This window comes from Sardina pilchardus, chromosome 10 (genome assembly GCF_963854185.1).
Source record: "Sardina pilchardus chromosome 10, fSarPil1.1, whole genome shotgun sequence".
Taxonomy (NCBI): Eukaryota; Metazoa; Chordata; class Actinopteri; order Clupeiformes; family Clupeidae; genus Sardina; species Sardina pilchardus.
Genome location: NC_085003.1, coordinates 14,419,393 through 14,436,892, shown reverse-complemented (window position 1 = coordinate 14,436,892; position 17,500 = coordinate 14,419,393). Strand labels below are relative to the sequence as shown.

The following is a 17,500-nucleotide window of genomic DNA, read 5'->3' as shown; positions in this document are numbered from 1 at the left end:
TCATTATGCTGCTGTGGGTTTGTCCTCTCCTCACAACAACACAACAACAACAACAGCTGACTCCAGCCAGGGTCTGGCGTCACAGCGGCACCATCGTCTTCTTCCTCCAGAGCGGCTCACATTGCATAGCGACTCTGGTTTCAGAGTCCTCCTCTGTCACCACGTCAGCAAGCCATCAGATGAGGTGCTAACAGCTGTTTAGAGCAAGGAGGTCATTCTCTCTGCCGCAGATAATAACAATAACGATAACTTTAAACATTACAATCATGACAATGGCAACGTCCGCACATGAAGAATGAACTATTGGGTGAACAATACAAACGCTGGCAGGCAATCAGCTTCCAGTTCATTTCAAAGCCATCACTTTGAAAAAAGAGAGATATTTCTCAGAAGCAGAAATGCAGACTTTTCTTTGGTCACTGTGAATTCTCGTATGAGCCTAGTCACAGTTGTAGGCATCATGGGTGATGAGAACCGGCCTTTACTGTAAGCTGTTGTTCCTTCAGCATCTTGTATCAGCTGCCACGGCCATCAGCAGAGTGAGATCATCAGTCTCCCTTGATAAGAAAAGCAACATCCTATTTGCCTCAAGTGGCAGCTCTGTGTTCATTGGTATCAGATCAGGGCTGTGTGTCCAGCTGCTATTCTCATCCTCTCTGACCTTGCGCTGACCTTTCTCTCGACCCCTGGCTCACGGGAGACCGGCGAGAGAACAGAGAGGGCTTCTCCTAAGCAGCTGAATCCGTTTAGAGCACGGACAGACTGTGGCCTGTGGGAGAGGATGTGGAGAGGACTTCAACTCTTTCAAACCACTTTACCAGTTACACAAGGACATGAATGCACAAACATGGGAATACACACAAACACACACACAGACACAGACACACACACACACACACACACACACACACATACACACACACACGTAGAAAGAAAAACTTAAAGCCAGCCCATTCGACCGAAACTGTGGTCATCCGCCCATATTGAGTTAGGGGCCCAACAAACCAGCTCTTGTGGACATTTATCACGGACATGCTCCCTCTGACAACCCTTTAGTTCCTCCATGTGTGCATAGGGAGGGATGTGTTACTGTCTTACAGCCACTTTCACACACACACAGAACACAAGACTCCGGGGACGGAGGGGTCAACATGTGTGTATGTCATGGTCACAGTTTATCAGCAGGGCACAGGGGCATGATAAGGACAAAGTTTACTCTCACACATACATACAGTCACTCACACACACACACACACACATACTCGCTCACACTTCAGTGTTTTTCATGCGTTTGCCTGGTGTTTCATGCCGTGTTAACGGTGCTTTGGGGAGGTATTGGCTGAGCTGGTTATAAAGCAGCGTGTCAGTGAAGGGTGACAGGCCTATTACTGAGGTTCGAAAACGCCTGGGTGTTTGCCAAGCCAAGCTGAAGTATTTTTCTTAATTTACCACAGAAAAGCTAGAAGTCTCAGTTTAATGCCTTTCCCGTCTGTGAGTTTCTTGTTCAAACAGAATTTTGCTATCATTAGTGCTAGCCTTGTCTACCCCTAAAACGGCTCAGTCAGCAATTCACCAGCTCCAACATCCCCCCCCCCCCCCACCTGGAATTCTGGGTAGGACGTGCCCGCCCTCCTCACACAAGACAGAGGGCTTTGTGTTGAGGACAGAAACAATAACGGCTAGAATAATCTACAGCGGATTTTAAAGTCCTCACAAAACAGAGCAGACAAAAGCAATCAATTGCAGTTTAAGTTCACAGGTAACAGACTGGGACTGTCGTATATGAGCTGTAAAAATCTGGGTTTATTGGATGGAGTCTGCAGAAAAAATAATAAGGAGAAAAAGTTGCTGTTTTATTGAGAGAGTCCACAGCTCTGCCAGTTCACTCAGGGGGTTCTATTACCTCCAGCAGCCCCCTAGATTAGAAAAACAAAAACACCAGTGAAGTCATCGGTCTGACAGCCCAGTGTTTTGTCTGCTCCCTGCATTCTTCTCTAATTAAAGGAATATTCCCAATGAGTGCTACTACCCTACATATTCCATCTCCATGGTAACATGGAAACCTGATTCTTGACTTTGGCATCCAGAGGGTCATCGCCTGGGAGACGTTCTTGAGGAGATATTCCATGGTCACTGAGAGTGGGATGAAAGCGTTCTGTTAGCGTTAGCTTCGTATCATCATCATCACCTCCCTTCGACGCACATGCCTAAAAAAGCAGCAGTGCTGGGGCACAGACACACTCTCTCTCTCTCTGTGTCTCTGGCTGGCAGCCAATCTCCACATAAAACCGAATGAAATAAAATGAGAAATAACGAGCCCAGCTGCCAGTCTGGCCGTGGAGACGTTTCACGTCTGACTGTGAGGGACCGTAAACAGCAGAGGCCGTCTGCCCTGCGGAGGTGCCTAGCCCTCTTTCGGGAAAGAGATATAAAGACGGAATAGGATCTGCGGGGAGAAGAGGTAGACCGCTAGACGAGATGAGATGAGTAAGCGGTATACCTTGGCCATCTCGCCACCATTCTGTCGGAATTTCTCCTGCAAGGTCTCAGCCAGCTGGCAGAGCAGGAAGCCATTGTCCAGACGATCCATGAAGCTCTCCGCTGTGATCTCTTGACCTATGGGTAGCGAGAGATGACTGATTAGAACAATGTAAAAGAGTGAGATAGAGAGAATCAGAGAAAGAGAATATGAGAGAGAGAGAGAGAGAGAGAGAGAGAGAGAGAGAGAGAGGAGAAAGGAGAAAGCTTTACATGTGTGAAAATATAACAGAAGAGTGGGGTATTTCGTGAGTGACTGTACAGTATGGAACACGTGATTGAAATATAGCATCATAAATTTGACTGAAAGTCTTTCCAACTGAGATCAAAAAATGACAGGACAGTCTGATCTAGTCCAAGGCTTTTTGTGAGCAGTGCACATTCTTTCTCGTGTGGAATGTCAAGTCTGTGTGGGAATGTTAATTGATTTGGACACAGTGAAAGACTATTGGTCCATGTCCCTTTAGGGAAGGCAAAGAACTTGGGGACAGCTCATTGTCCGCTCCGTTTTAACGGGGGGACAGTGCCATTGTCCAGGAGCCCAAACTAAGCCCCAGTGCCACAACCAGTTGGCACATATCAGCACACGGAGGCTCAGAGAGTCAACAGAAAACAAACCTCATCATGGACAGCTGCCGAGGAAACGGGTGATAGCCTTTTTGCACAGTAACTCCAGATAGGCCAAAGCACTGCTGCAAAAACTACAACAAAGACTGTGGAGTACGAAAGTCTGTCACAAAAGAGAGCCTGGTCTCCAGAAAGCCATTCCTCCAGAGTTAGATCACTGTAACAGGGGGTGGTAGAGAGAGTGGGAGTTGGGGGAGGGTGGGGGGACGTGGGGTGAAGGGGCGGTGGGGTATCTGTGGAAAGAAACGGAGCAGATCTTTTTTCTACATCCACTCTTTTTTTGTTTTTATTAAAAAGGCAGGAGGGGGGATGTGGGGGTGGGGGTGAATGAAATTTAATGAGTTCCAAATGTCATAATTGAGCCCAGAGGAAGAACATACTGGGAGCCCCTCACGACCCACACTGCCCACCCCCCATCCCCCACCACTCTCCTTTCATGAAATAATTTCCTCTCCTCTCTCCTCTCTCCTCTCCCCTCTCTCTCTGTTCTGAGAAGGGGAAAAGCTCCTCTTGACTGCACCAAAGCTCAGCTCTGTCAGGGAGAACAAAGCCAGGACTCCACACATTCCTTTTAAAAGGCCACACACTCTCCTCACCTGAACAGAACTGTTTAAACCACTTTAATCATCCACTTTTGTTTTTTTTTTAAAAAACTAAAACTTTTTCTCTGGTCCTGTCTTCTCCATCATCACCTATTCGTGATGTCTCTATAGAGCCCAGGATAATCAGACAGCGTTCCCCTCTCCCCATTTGCCTTTCTGAGAAGTGGGGAGTTGCTTTTCAATCTCGCTTTCTTTTAGTTATGTATTCTTTCTTACTTTTATTTATGTATCTCTAATGTCTGACTCGACTGAGAAGTACTTTTGGTCAACTCCTGTTGTTTTTGAATGTGCAATAGAAATAAAGTGACATAACTCGACTTGACTTGTGGTGCTCCACACTGTTGAACGTCTCTGCACCATTAAAGATGCAGTCTGCCATTTTGGCAAAAAGTTGGTATGTGAGCTCAAACGCAATTCAAATTACACCGTTTCCTTCTGCACTCCTGAAGCGGCATCATGACTCCTATTTAATTTATGTCTTAGTCATTTATGTTTGTTTCCCACTCATGGAGGTTTTTTATTTTATTCTATTTTATACACAAAACTTTCTGGTGTACATGACACACTCAAGAGCCCCTAAAGGGACATTTGCTTTCTCATGTGCACACTTTTCTTATTTGAAAACCTCCCATGATCTGTAAGGATCACACATATAAATGTCACTTCCTCCCACTGAATGTTTAATGTTGGAGAAGAGAGCCTGAGGTGATGAAGCAGCCCTGCCAGACTTTCACACAGTCTCTTTTCCGAAATAAACTAACAAGCAAGAAAGAGAAAAACACATAGTGAGTTTACTGCATGAATGTGATGATCTCACACCCAAGACAAGGCTTTCCACATGGCACACGCCGTATCCTGGTCACATGACCCCAACAGTTCACATTCTTCTTGCAGCAGGTCCACTTTGAACATCAGCCTCCAAATACTTGCTGAATGACTGCGCTGCATTTGAGCCATGACACGAGCCAGACTAATGGATAGCAAACACTTGGGGAGGAGATAAACAAACAAACAAACAAACACTTACAAGAAATTGTCATTAACCCAGCAGCCCCCCTGCTGTCGTGTTGTGGTGCGCACATTGAAGTCAGCTGTGGAACACTCGGCAGTGGAGTAGCACAGCAGCCCAGATGATGGGCCAGCATTCAGACAGAGCTCTTGACCCACTCTTTACGTCTGGGATATACTGCTTTTACCAGAGGTGGAAAACTCCAGCTTCAGAAAGTAAAAGTCCAATCATGTTTTGGTTCTACCTGTGCACTTAACACAGGTGATCTCATCAATTAGCTTGCACACCCTGGCTGAAGAGTTGTGCTAATTAGAATCAACTGATTTAAATGCATGGTTGGCACAGATACTCTATGTGGTAGGTAGGACTTTTACTTTCTGAAGCTGGACTTTTCCACCTCTGGCTTTTACCAATGTGTATGTGTACGCATAACGGCTGCCATATGTGCACGTGTATCTGTTTGGTCGCTCATGCAGGTCCTCAAAAATGAGAGTGACGTGTTTATGATGTGAACTATTAACACAAACGTTACGGGCGATAGTATAGGTGCAGTATAGGTCCATGAGCATACAAGACTGGCTTTAGCTACCACTCTGGGTCTCAGTTCTGTGGTCTGATCTCAAGTGGACGTCCAGTAACACGCGTAGTGCGTACAGTCATGAAGCTAGGTTTCGTACACAATGCAGTACGCAAATGTAAACAAATGTTTGGACAAAAAGCAAGTATATCCCAGGCCTCAAGGCCCTTTCACACCAAGTCCAAATTTTTGGACGAAACAGTCGCATGAAATCATGCTAGTGATTATTAATTACATGTGTTCTTACTGTGTCTTTATACTCAACAAGGACGAAATTTGTGACGATTAAGAAATTCGAAGGAGATTCATCCTTGGTGTGTTAAGACTAATAAGAACACATGAATTTCATTACCTGTGTGATTTTGGTGTGAAAGCACTGTTACTCACTGGGATGTTAAGCCTGAAGGAGATGTCTGTTGGGCACTGACACTGTCCAAATATAGCACTAACATAACATGCCTAAACCAACATTATGGATCCATCACAATCTAATTAAACGTTCTGATGCATGTCAGTCTACAAACACATTAATGTGGGTGTGGAATGTGTGCACCCAAATGCTGCACACACACACACACACACACACACACACACACACACACACATTCACACACGCACACACACAGACATACAGTACAATGCACACACACATGCATCTCTAAAACAAACTGAGGAACAGGACGTCTCTCCCCATGCAAATGATATGAGGGAAGTAAAGGCATATCCTGTTCACTCATAAATCTCATGGTGTTACATCCTTTCAGACAAAGTGGTGGGGTATGAGTGAGTGTGTGTGTGTGTGTGTTGTGTGTGTGTGTGTGTGTGTGTGTGTGTGTGTGTGTGTGTGTGTGTGTGTGTGTGTGTGTGTGTGTGTGTGTGTGTGTGTGTGTGTGCACGTTTGCATGCATGCAAGTGTTGGGTGATGGAAGTAAAAGTGAATGGAAGTAAATTGGACCTGTAAAAGTATGTGAGCCGTGTAGACCTTTCACATTGTCTGTGACTTATGTGATATTGTTTTCCTTGTTTGCCTTTTAGATCCACTTAAAAGCATTTAAATGTGTGTGTACGTGTGTGTGTGTGTGTGTGTGTGTGTGTGTGTGTGTGTGTGTGTATGTGTGTGTGTGTGTGTGTTTGCATGCATGCGTGTGCCGATGTGTGCACAGGTGTGTGAGGAACGTGACTTTACCCAGCATGCTGGTGAGCCACAGTGCCAGGTCCTCCTTCATGGGCAGCAGGCTGGCCTCGTGGCGGCTGGCCAGCCATTGGCTGTACTGCTGCATGTCTGTCAGCCCTGGGCCCGCCAGGTGCTTGGGACTCAGAGAGCTGCACATCATCCCCTCTCACTGCCCTGCAAAACAGGTGAGACCCAGTGAGGCACTGCTCAGAGGGGAGGGACAGAGGGGAACAAGCTATGGTGGGACATACAGTAGTATACTAAGTATGGTGTTAAGGCAACACTGTGTAACAATTCAATACTTTTTGAGGTGAGCTTTTTAGTATCATATTCAAAATAATGACGATGATACATGATTCATGTGAATGACAGATGACAGCATGTGTTTGCCTACATTGCCAAAAAATAATACCAATGATAGAATGATAGCCAGATTCTTGGGTTCAGACTCTGGGTGCTGTTGGCACAGTTTTCGATGCCTATTAGGTAGCTAGCTTGCTAGTTAAAGACAAAAACTAGCGCAGAGCCACTTTAAAACAACAGTATGCAGAGATGTATCACTTGTTATCAGTCAAATTCACTCAGATCATTTCCATTCACTAGTCACCCTGCGAATAGCCCTGCAAAAACAAGGCAAGCTTTGACAAACTGGCCAACTGAATTGCCAAAACACTTCAGTATACACGCTGGCAGGCAATGTGGGCAAGGTTTTGCATACCTTTGCACACCTTTGCATAACATTTTGGAAGTCAGTTAGTTTTAAACGTACAGTAGTACTACTGCGGCAGAGGAGATCACAGACATACAGTATACACACGACTATACCTTAAACAGCACAACATGAACAAAACATAGTGAATATCCAAACACGGACTTTAGAGGTTCTGTTTGTCCACTCTGTCTGGACATGAGTCAGTAGGCCTCTGCAGCGCCAAAGGTCAGTGTAGGAGTCAGCGTTTTAAAAGGGCATCTCAATCTGTTGCACAGTCACCTCTTTCACTGCCCAGAGTTCCGTGCCAGCCAACTGACCGTTTCACACAGCTTCTGTTTCAGAGCTCACCTGCCTCAGTCCCACAGCAGCTCTCTGATCATTCTTCTCACCAATCACTCCATCAGCACTCGTTTAGCCCTCATCCCTTCATCTTTCTCCAAAGTTTTTTTCCCCATTCATTTGATTTCCATTCATCTTTTGTACATTTTCTATCTCTGGCATCAGGCTCATCTCTTTCCCACATTAGAGCTTACAAGTTTCTACGGTCCAAATGGTCCATTTCCAAATGTACACAGACTTCACATCTCAGACCCTGCATCTCACATGCAACTGAATACTTCATATGGTAGCACAATACATATAATAATACATAATACATTAATATCTGGCCATACAATTACATACTCTACATGCCTATACAGAGACACAAAGGTACACAGAGAGAGAGAGAGAGTGAGAGAGAGAGAGAGAGAGAGAGAGAGAGCTATCAAATGATAGACAAGCCCCGTTTGCAGTTTCTTACAGAGTCCGAGACAGAGAGAGACCTGTTGTGCACCTGGCCAGATCTGTGGTGTAGTTTACAGCAGTCCAAATGACACGGAACATTCCCACCAGGCCCGACACGGAGCTCGCCCTCCCTTCCTCACCTCGCGTCGCCCTCCACCAACCTCCTCCGTCCAGTGCAACGGCCTTCACAAGGCAGTCAGGACAGACAGGAGGATAGAGAGGGCTTATCTTACACAATAGAGAGAGACGGAAAGAGAGACAGATACAGACAAATTGACAGATGGACAGATTAATGACTTGAACTGCTTATGATATACACCGGAAAGCTAATCCGTAATCCAAGCTAACGACACAACAACCCAAATCCTGCAACAAAGTTATACGAGAACAGTGCAGACATTGGTGTCATTATACCGCAGGATCTGTGTCAGGCATTGAATCCAGCCAGGCAGGTAGGCGACTAACAGAGCAGCCTCTTTTCACAGCAGTGACTGCCATCCTCTGCCAGCCATTCATCCTCTACGCTAAACAATGTCACAATTCTCCTCCAGTTTCAACTACTTTCTTAACCCCCATCTCACCACCCTTGTCTGTGGTTAGTAGTTATCAAACGTGGGTTAAACAAGAGGTAAACTGCACAACTGGGCACCAGATGTCAGAGTGTGTGTTTTTTTTTTTTTAAACGGCCCTACAGTAAGAGAGCTGTCTTCACGGGACAGAGGGGTTTATTTACCATGGGGGTGCCCTGGGGTCTTGTAGATGTGTCATAAGGTCATAATAACAAAGCGGTGGGGCTTGTGTGAGGTGGAATTTGGCAGCAGTCTATCCCAACAAGCAGTATGGTGATTGTCAGGACTGTATATGGGCAGCTCGGAGAGTTGTGCAAGATTCCAAGTCTTCCATGGGGTCATTTACTGTCCAACTTCCTGACCAGATTCAGAGTCTAGAAACTATAGGCTTACACAAACCTGGGGTATGACTGTCTTTTTTCGACAGTGTGACCAAGCCACTAGCCTCCGGACAGTGGACCTCTGCTTCACAGATAGGCAGGTGTGAGTTTGCCAGCTGCTGCTGGGTCAAGTGCCTGCGACTGATTAACAGAAGTGGGCAGAGGTCAGTCAGCAGCAGTTGCACTGTGGTCACTAATGAGACACGGGTCTGGACATTCTAGCCACAACACAGCAGGCATCGATTCTGCAACTCCACTAGGAAAACAAGCTGCTAACAATGCCAACTCCATGGGCCTGGAACAAAGTCCATGGGTCTGTTTCTTCCTTAGGAACACACATACTTATAAACAGATGAAAACTGCAAACATTCCCTAAAAAGACATCGTCTTGGAATAGACATTCCCTGGCATTGCTTAGGAAAAAAGTGTTTGCTCCAAGTATAATGCTATGTGTTCCTGCTGTGATGCTAAACAGGCCGTGTTCAGCAGCATGTGCTGTAAATGTCACTGTGGCTGTGCATCAAGCTAAAGGACATGGGACTAGACAAGACACCTATCATACAGGATATGAGAATAGTTGGACACATATTGACACGGACAAATGTAAAGTCTGAATAAACACTCCTCATTTTCATCATAAGGTGAGCCTGAGACCTGTTAGTACCTCACCCTTGCCAAACATGCATGCTTTCACAGTGGCAGAGATCAATATTGTCATAGCCAACCATCCAGCCATGCATAAAACGTTTAAAAATAATCCTAAAAATCAACAATCTCATGTACAATCAACACATACAGGATGGAGTCGTTTGAGGCCAAAGCAACAGACAAGCCAGTTGAGTGTGGCTTTTCAACGCAAAGCACCATACCAACACCCCTGCACCAAAACACAAGAGAAGCAGTCTCCCAGCACTGGCAGAATAGCACATACAGATATATTGCTTTTAGAAAAGCATGTCCAAGACATCTTTAGGTTTAGGACCTCATGTGTGCATCTAGAGCTCATTCAATTTCATTGTTACCTGTATTTAATTCATTAACTTTTTAGACATTAGGAGGATTATATATATTTAAAATTGTATAAATACATTAGAAATATATTTGGCCCATGACTGTGGATGTAGACACAAACCATTCAACTTTTCTCTTCACAAAGTCTAGTTTGTCAGCCTAGTTGGCTCTGGAAACCACAACACCACAACACCAGTCAACATATCCACTGAATGAACTACAATCATAAAAGGTGGAGAAGGCCCATTGGATGCACCTGAGGCTTGCACATGTCCTGTGGGGCTTGGCTTAAGGCCATTCTTAAACAACTCAATGGCCCTTAACAAACAAACATCCCATTCAGAAATCACTCTGTGGGCCAGGAAGGGCATGGCACCAATGCAGTCTGACACAAAGTAGGGAACAGAATACTGTAAGAAGTCTGTTGTATTTTTGGATTTGTCAAAGGCATTTGAGACAGTGAGGTCCTTCAGTGGAATGTACCCACATTTAAAACCATATTGTCTCTGCCAGGTCCATAGGAATGTTGATGATGATGGTGTGTGTGTGTGTGTGTGTGTGTGTGTGTGTGTGTGTGTGTCTTTGTCTCTCTCTCTTTCTGATGTGTGTGTGTGCGTGCGTCTGTCTGTCTGCCTGTCTGTGTCTTGAGAGACAGTGTTCTCCAGCATGTAGCCCAGAGTCAGTGAAGGTTATGTGCTGACCTGATGTGTTCTGCGCCGCCTCTGGCTGTGATGTTGCACTGCTGGACAGGGAAACACTCACAGCTCTGCCACTGAGCACAGATTGCATGCGTATGCGTACAGTTTAAAACAGGAATGAATGGAATCTGAACACTGCAGTAAAGTTGTTGTGCTCTTCTTCACATTCATTTCAGAAGGCAGTAAATCATCCAGTGATGGTGTCCTCACGGAGGAGCCGAGTGTATTTAAACACGCTTTTATGACTGTCTGTTGACAGTGTGATGAGGACTGTGTCCTGTTAGCTGCAAACTGAAGCATACCCACACTGTGCAGTACACCCATAATAAACCCTTCAGAGCTGACCGAGTGAGCCTGGCTATCTCAGTTTCACGTATAGAGGGGCCATTTCCCCGAGAAATGACACGGCGTGGGTGTCACTGGCCTGCCTTTACATAGGTCATAATGAGTATCATGTATCACATTGGGGAAGCTGTTAATAATACACCAGATATCATATTATATGTCACGGATGAAATTACACCACACAGGAAGATAAGTCAACACAGGAGTCAATAAAAGCAGAGAGACGCCAGGACCCCAGGAAGGCTGGCAATGAATGTTTGCAAGCTAATGGAAGTCCAATAAACAGTAAATGAAAGTTCACTCGGTCGAGTCAACAATCAATCGCTTAAACTTTAACGACAGAATTAACAGCCTTTGCTGCAAACACAAGGCTTTATTTTCAAGCCTATTTCTCCTTGACAGATCATATAAAACACTGGAAACAATTCAAATCAAATTAAATCAGGTTTATTGGCCATGTATACTTGCGTATACAAGGAATTTGGCCTCTGCATTTTTCCCATCCGTGAATTAGTGAATAAATGGATCCTTTCCAGATGCAAAACTCTTATGAAACTCTCATTAGTAGGGGAGAATAGTTTGCTTTTAGGAGAACTACCACAGACGCTTCTCAAGTTTTATGTAATTTTACACCTGCTTCAAGTTGCCAACTGTTCATTGCAAAAACAAGAGCAAAGAAAGTATACATGGGTAGGGTACAGGTACACATAAAGTATCTCACAGAAACACACACACACACACACACACACAGACACACACACTCTTAAAACACACGCGCATATGTAGCCAACCAACTAACCCCCAGCGCACACATATATGCACACAGGTGTAACATTCCCATGAATGTGTTGAGATACCCTTGGCACAGGCATGAGATGTAAGGAACACTTTCATCTTTTCGGTGTAAAGAGTCTGTGTTAGCCAAGCAAAGACAAAACATTTGAGCCTCGTGTTGTGTGCATGAGGATGTGCTGCTCTCTCCTCTTATGAAAGACTTATTTCATTCAAGCTCAGACCACTGCATGGGCTGCTGGAGGGATTCAAAATGTGGAGCTACTGAGTAGCAGATCTCCAAATCTATTTGCAAAGGCTGTTCTCCTCCAATTGATTCCTGATTCTGATAATGCATGGAAAAGGTCCCATCAAAGAGTACGTAGAGTACAGTATGAGGGACAGCTCTCAGTCGAGTTATATTTGCATCACTGCTCAGGAAGAGTTAACAGAGGAGGAAGTAGTTCAGGATTGTGGACATTGATTGTGTTCCTATGGCCTAATGGGATCACGATGTCCAGTGAACAGCATGGACTGCACTGTGCGCCACATTTGGTGAAATAATACTCCCCTAACCCTTCTCCACAAATGGGGGTCACACACACACACACACACACACACACACACACACACACACACACACACACACACACACACACACACACACACACACACACACACACACACACACACACACACACACACACACACACACACACACACACACACACACACACACACACACACACACACACACACACACACACACACACACACACACACACACACACACACACACACACACACACACACAGCCCTCCTGATTCCCCAGCCTGGGACCAGACCAGACCAGATCAGCTGATACACAACCCTCGTTTGGTGCAGGTCAATGCCAGAACAGAACTGAATCAGTCATCAGTCAGCTGTCACTTTGGGTATACAGTATACTGTGACCTCTGACCTCAGTGCAGCATCTGACCCCACAGTATCCACTTTATGATACAGGAGCTGGGTGGGGATGCTGAGTCAAGTTGTCGGATGAGAGAGGAACTATTGTGTTCTTCTCTGGACCACAGTCCCGCTACACTATCCTGCAATCTCAGCTCCCAGATCTCACACACACAAAACCTTGACCCTCCCCAAAAAAACAAGCGCCGCTCAGCACTTCTCTGGCTGCATGTCCCCACCTGGTGAGAAGGGCAAAGGGATCAGATCTGCCTGTAGTGAATCGAAGCGCTGTGTTGCCCCCGAAAGTGCTGCTGCATGATGACAGTGAAATATTTGAGGCTCATCATCACACAGCATAAGGTTCATGCCCTGCCCAACACGGCCAATGGCAATGCGGTCAGTGTCAACAGTTCAAAAGAATATTATTGAACTAGGCTCTTGTTAAGCTGATCCGATCTATCACTGGTGTCTCATGTTACAAAAGCACCCCTTTTGAAAGTTATGTCACAGACAGCAAAATGTCTTCTTTGTGTGATGAGTTTCCCTTCTCTATTTTCAGATTGAATGAACAGACACACAGACAAATGGCAACAGAAAATAAGTTCAAGTGAGAAATATGTCTGAGTTGTCATTCAGGCCTTTTGTGTGGAGCTTGAGAGGGCCGCAGACTCCTTGTAAATCACATATATGCCATTAAGCAACACTGGAATTTGTCCTGATTAGTTTTGTTTGAAAACAGTAACATAATTTACACAAATCCAAAAGACATAAGTTGAACTGTTGTTATATTTCATGGTTGAGTAAAAAGAAAATGTAGAAAATGCAGTTGTACTTCTTTCATGTGTTTGGAGTGAGGGCAGATGTTGATTGCATCAAGTCCCTTTCTGACTTTTTACAACTGCAATAAGATTTCAAAGCTGTCTGCTTCTTCATTTACACCCTCTCTCTATTTAGGCATTTATGACATATTTTGACACAAAGCCACAAAAAAAAGCCACAAAAGTCACAAGTTTTATAGAAGGGAATACTGAGACATAAATCCGCATTTTCTTTTTTTTTTAATTAATATGTCAAAAGAACAATAAAATATTCAGCCACCCACTTTGCCTGCCATAAACCATACAGAATAGCAAACCATTAGGTTTTCCAACCAAGTTTTATGGTCAAAAAATGGGTTAAGAACAGTGGGTTGATAAGGAAAATAACATAACCTACTTTGGAGTAGCAAAATGAATTTAGAGAGAAAAATCCAGCTATCCAACAATCCTCTGCAACAACAGTGAATTGGAGTAAAGAGTAGGCTAAGGGTCACTCTCACATAAAGTTAATTTTAAATTGCGATGTAGCCTATCCTAGAACAGTCTTATTAAAAATGTAAGCATTAATTCTGAAATTGAAATTATTCTGAATCAAGGGTGCTTGAATCACGTTTCATTAGAGAACAGGCAATTTTAAGCATCGTTGTTGGTGACTTTACCTTCTTCACTGCAACTCTCGGTGACGGACCTCTCTTCTCTGTTGCTTCTAATGTCATACAGAATCCGTACACGCATGCTTCCTAAACTTCACAATATCAGTCTTCTGGTTTTACCAATTACCCCAGAGTAGCGCACAACAGCATGCATATGACTAGACAGGGCTACTGCTTGCAAAAACAGTGATCTGACAGGAGTTCAAGATCCTATTGCTCTTCCCCCCTCTCGCTCGCTACTAGAAGTGGGAGGATACTCAGACAGTATGGGCTCGTGGACTGAACTGCCAAGTCCTTGAGCAGAGGAGGCTCTTTTCAAGTCCAATGAGGAGGCTACTGTTAACCCTTTGAGACAGAGTTCAAAATTCTTGTAGTTTAAGGCATGTTTATTTTTATATATGTTTTTTTAAGCTGAGATAAATAAAGGCGAAATTAATGCTGAAATATCGGCTGCGAATAAGATAAAGAAGAAAACATACATCTAGTCTAGTCAGCAAAATTATTAGCCTGTTAATGTAGCGTATTATTTATTAATCACCACGTGCGTCATTCCAGATGTTCAGCAGCTACTTGTCCGTGTTAAGACCATTATTTAGAAACGGCTTTTATTTTGAAAAGATGTTAGTCGCTTCCGGTTCCGATACACTGCACAAGTAACTTCTGTCTTTTGTTACAGTGAAGTAGCCTAGTTGTTGTCCGAACTCCGAAATTAAACATTCAGTTGGTAAACGCGAATATCACAGACCGACCGTAGCAGCTAGGTCTACAGCTGAAAGGGTTGCCAGCATCCACGGGGTTGTGGATATGTCCAGTAGCATTTTGAAAGAGAGCGCCGCATGGAGGCTGTTTTGAAAAACCTAGAGAGCACAGCGGAGTTCATAGCCGTGTCCCAGACTGAATATGTAAAGCGGTGGGATGAGAGCACTGTGGAAAGGGCTTTTCAGTGGAGCGACTACTGTGAGCACATTTATAAGAAGTTTAACACAAACCCAACCATTAGAACGGCAATAGAAAACAGACTGCGACAGACCAACGAACACCTACGAAAAACTTTCACAGAACACCGGGATTTGACTTTTCTCGACTTGGGTCGGTGTAGAGATGTGCTGCTGGTGAGTTTATTGAAGAATCCCGCGTGCCCATGTTCTGTTCTAAAAGTTATTTTGGGGAGTTTTAAACCAAACGATGGATGTGGAGATAGTCCCGTGTCAACGAGTTTCTCTGACCTCCTCGGGTTCATTTCTTGCAAGTCAGCTGGCGAAGTCTTACGGGCCACGAACGGTAGTAGGAGAGAGACGGCTGGTTTATGTGTGGAATCTCTGGCGAAAGGTTCGATCTTACGGGAACACATAGAAAAACTTCTCTCGCACAAAGGTAATGAAAGCCTTGTTGGAAGCCTGCTGGACTCTCTTTTTCAGCCTGGCAGCGAGAACAGTGCTTCAGACATTATTGCAGGTGTTCTTCTCTCTTGCGAAGACCTCCCGGCTCATGATGTCACCAGAAACTTAATCTTCTCTTGGCTGCAGGCTAACCCAAACTCAATACTGAACACGTGCCAAGCGTTGCCAGTGTTGACTTTGACAGAATTAGCACAGCAGTCAGAGGGGTTTTGGCTGGCGTACATGGGCATACTGAAAACTTGGGCCTGGGCTCTGTCCTATGATGTGACTGTTGGTGAATGGGTGGCGAGTGAAGGAAGTGGTGTGCCATTCACAACACTCACAGAACACTTCAGGTCTTTACTTTCAAGTGGACATTCCTTGGAGACACTGAGAGAGTTGCGGGAGCTGAAGGAAGGTGACGGTGGCTTTGAAGAGAAGGGCCTTAGTGTATGGGGAGATGTCCTGTCTGAGCTGAGCACAGGTCAGAAGCTACCAGATGCTGCCAATATCCTCTGGTCTGAGTGAACTACACCCAAAACTGCCAGTCACTGAACAGTTAATTAACTGTCTCTGACCCTTTGAGTTGAATTATCCAGTGCTTTACTGTTCATTATTGTGTCATTTACCTGAATATGCAATTGATTAATTTATTCCGACATTTTAGTGTGTTCAAATGTTCTGTGGGAAAATAAAGTGCTCATTTTAATTTAGGGTGTCTCTCTAGCCTCCAGAAGGTAGGGGGCAGTGGTGCTCTTTTCTCTATTAGCTCTTTGCTGCCTATATTTTGAGCCTTTCTGACTGCTTGTTTCTCAAACATGAGTTGCAGAAGAGTTAATTTGTGCCTTTGCTACAGTATGGTGTCCCCTTTTTCCAGCACCAGAGTAAAGCTGAGAAATGCAGGCTTCTCTTCAAAAATGAAGGGAAGAGGGTTCATCTGGTGCACACTTTGCGGCCCTATTAGCTTATTTCTTTGTGTGAATCTCTCAATATTGATAAAATCAGACCTGAGCTAATTTTATTTTCTCTGACAATATGACATCACACTCTCAAATATACAACATCCCTATATTTCAGTTAGGCTCAGTTCGGGTCATACCTTTTAGAGTGTGATCCGTTCTGTCCTCGAGATAGCTGCTTTGTGGCAGACCACAGGATAATCTGACCTCACTGACCTTTCACATTTATCTTTACTCATTATCAGTGGTGAAGCAGTCCTTCACTGCTGCAGAACAATAGCTTTTGCACTCTTGGCCTTAACATTACATTACTTTTTGACACCAGAGACCTCATTCTTTTAATGTGATTTTCTTTATTGTTATTTTTGGTCTGTGTTTATGTGGTATGATAGTATTCATGAATAGGTCTTGTCTGAAGTGGTTGGTAAATATAAGATTAAAGAAGAAAATCCCAAATAAGATTAAATCTAATCTTATTAAATTATGAACTCAAGTGAGTGTGACACTAATAAGTTTGGCACTGCATCTGGAAATGTGTTCAATTCCAGCAACAGTTCCTTCACCATGTTAAATGAACAAGTGTTACATTAAACTACAAATCTTACTGTTCACTGTTCAACACAAAAACACAGTGTAAGAAGAGGTGCCTGTCATTCTTTGCTTTTGCTTTTATGCTATTTAAATTGTTATTTTAATTGAAGGTAATATCCTTATCTATTAGTCATTTTATAGGCTTACTTACATTACCTGTCATTTTTTAGAAATTACGTTAACATGGACTCACATACTTAAGTCCTCGTCTTGACAACTGGCTTTCATCTAGTCGTAATCCTGACTCATTACCATCCCCAGTAATCCTTTCATGCCACAGAAACTGCAAATTCATCACAGCCAAAATGAAGATATTACCCAGCCAGCCAACAGCATGACAGATGGCGGCATCC

At 44.2% G+C, this 17,500-nt stretch overlaps 2 protein-coding genes across 2 annotated transcripts in view; one reads left to right on the top strand and one right to left on the bottom strand.

Moving 5' to 3' along the window:
• Window positions 1–14,489, bottom strand: part of LOC134093500 (growth arrest-specific protein 2) — a 32,710-nt gene extending 18,221 nt beyond the window's left edge. The window contains exons 1-3 of the mRNA XM_062546556.1: window positions 14,225–14,489; window positions 6,540–6,701; window positions 2,501–2,616 (exon numbers count right to left, since the gene is read on the bottom strand). Of these exons, the coding sequence (XP_062402540.1) occupies window positions 2,501–2,616; window positions 6,540–6,687 (264 nt within the window). The 5' untranslated portion in view covers window positions 6,688–6,701; window positions 14,225–14,489. The remainder of the gene's footprint in view (window positions 1–2,500; window positions 2,617–6,539; window positions 6,702–14,224) is intronic.
• Window positions 14,490–14,863: 374 nt separating this feature from the next.
• On the top strand, window positions 14,864–16,310 carry fancf (FA complementation group F). Its single transcript, XM_062547157.1, has one exon. It carries the CDS (start codon window positions 15,055–15,057, stop codon window positions 16,123–16,125), a length of 1,071 nt encoding a protein of 356 aa, XP_062403141.1. The 5' UTR covers window positions 14,864–15,054; the 3' UTR covers window positions 16,126–16,310.
• Window positions 16,311–17,500: the final 1,190 nt, after the last annotated feature.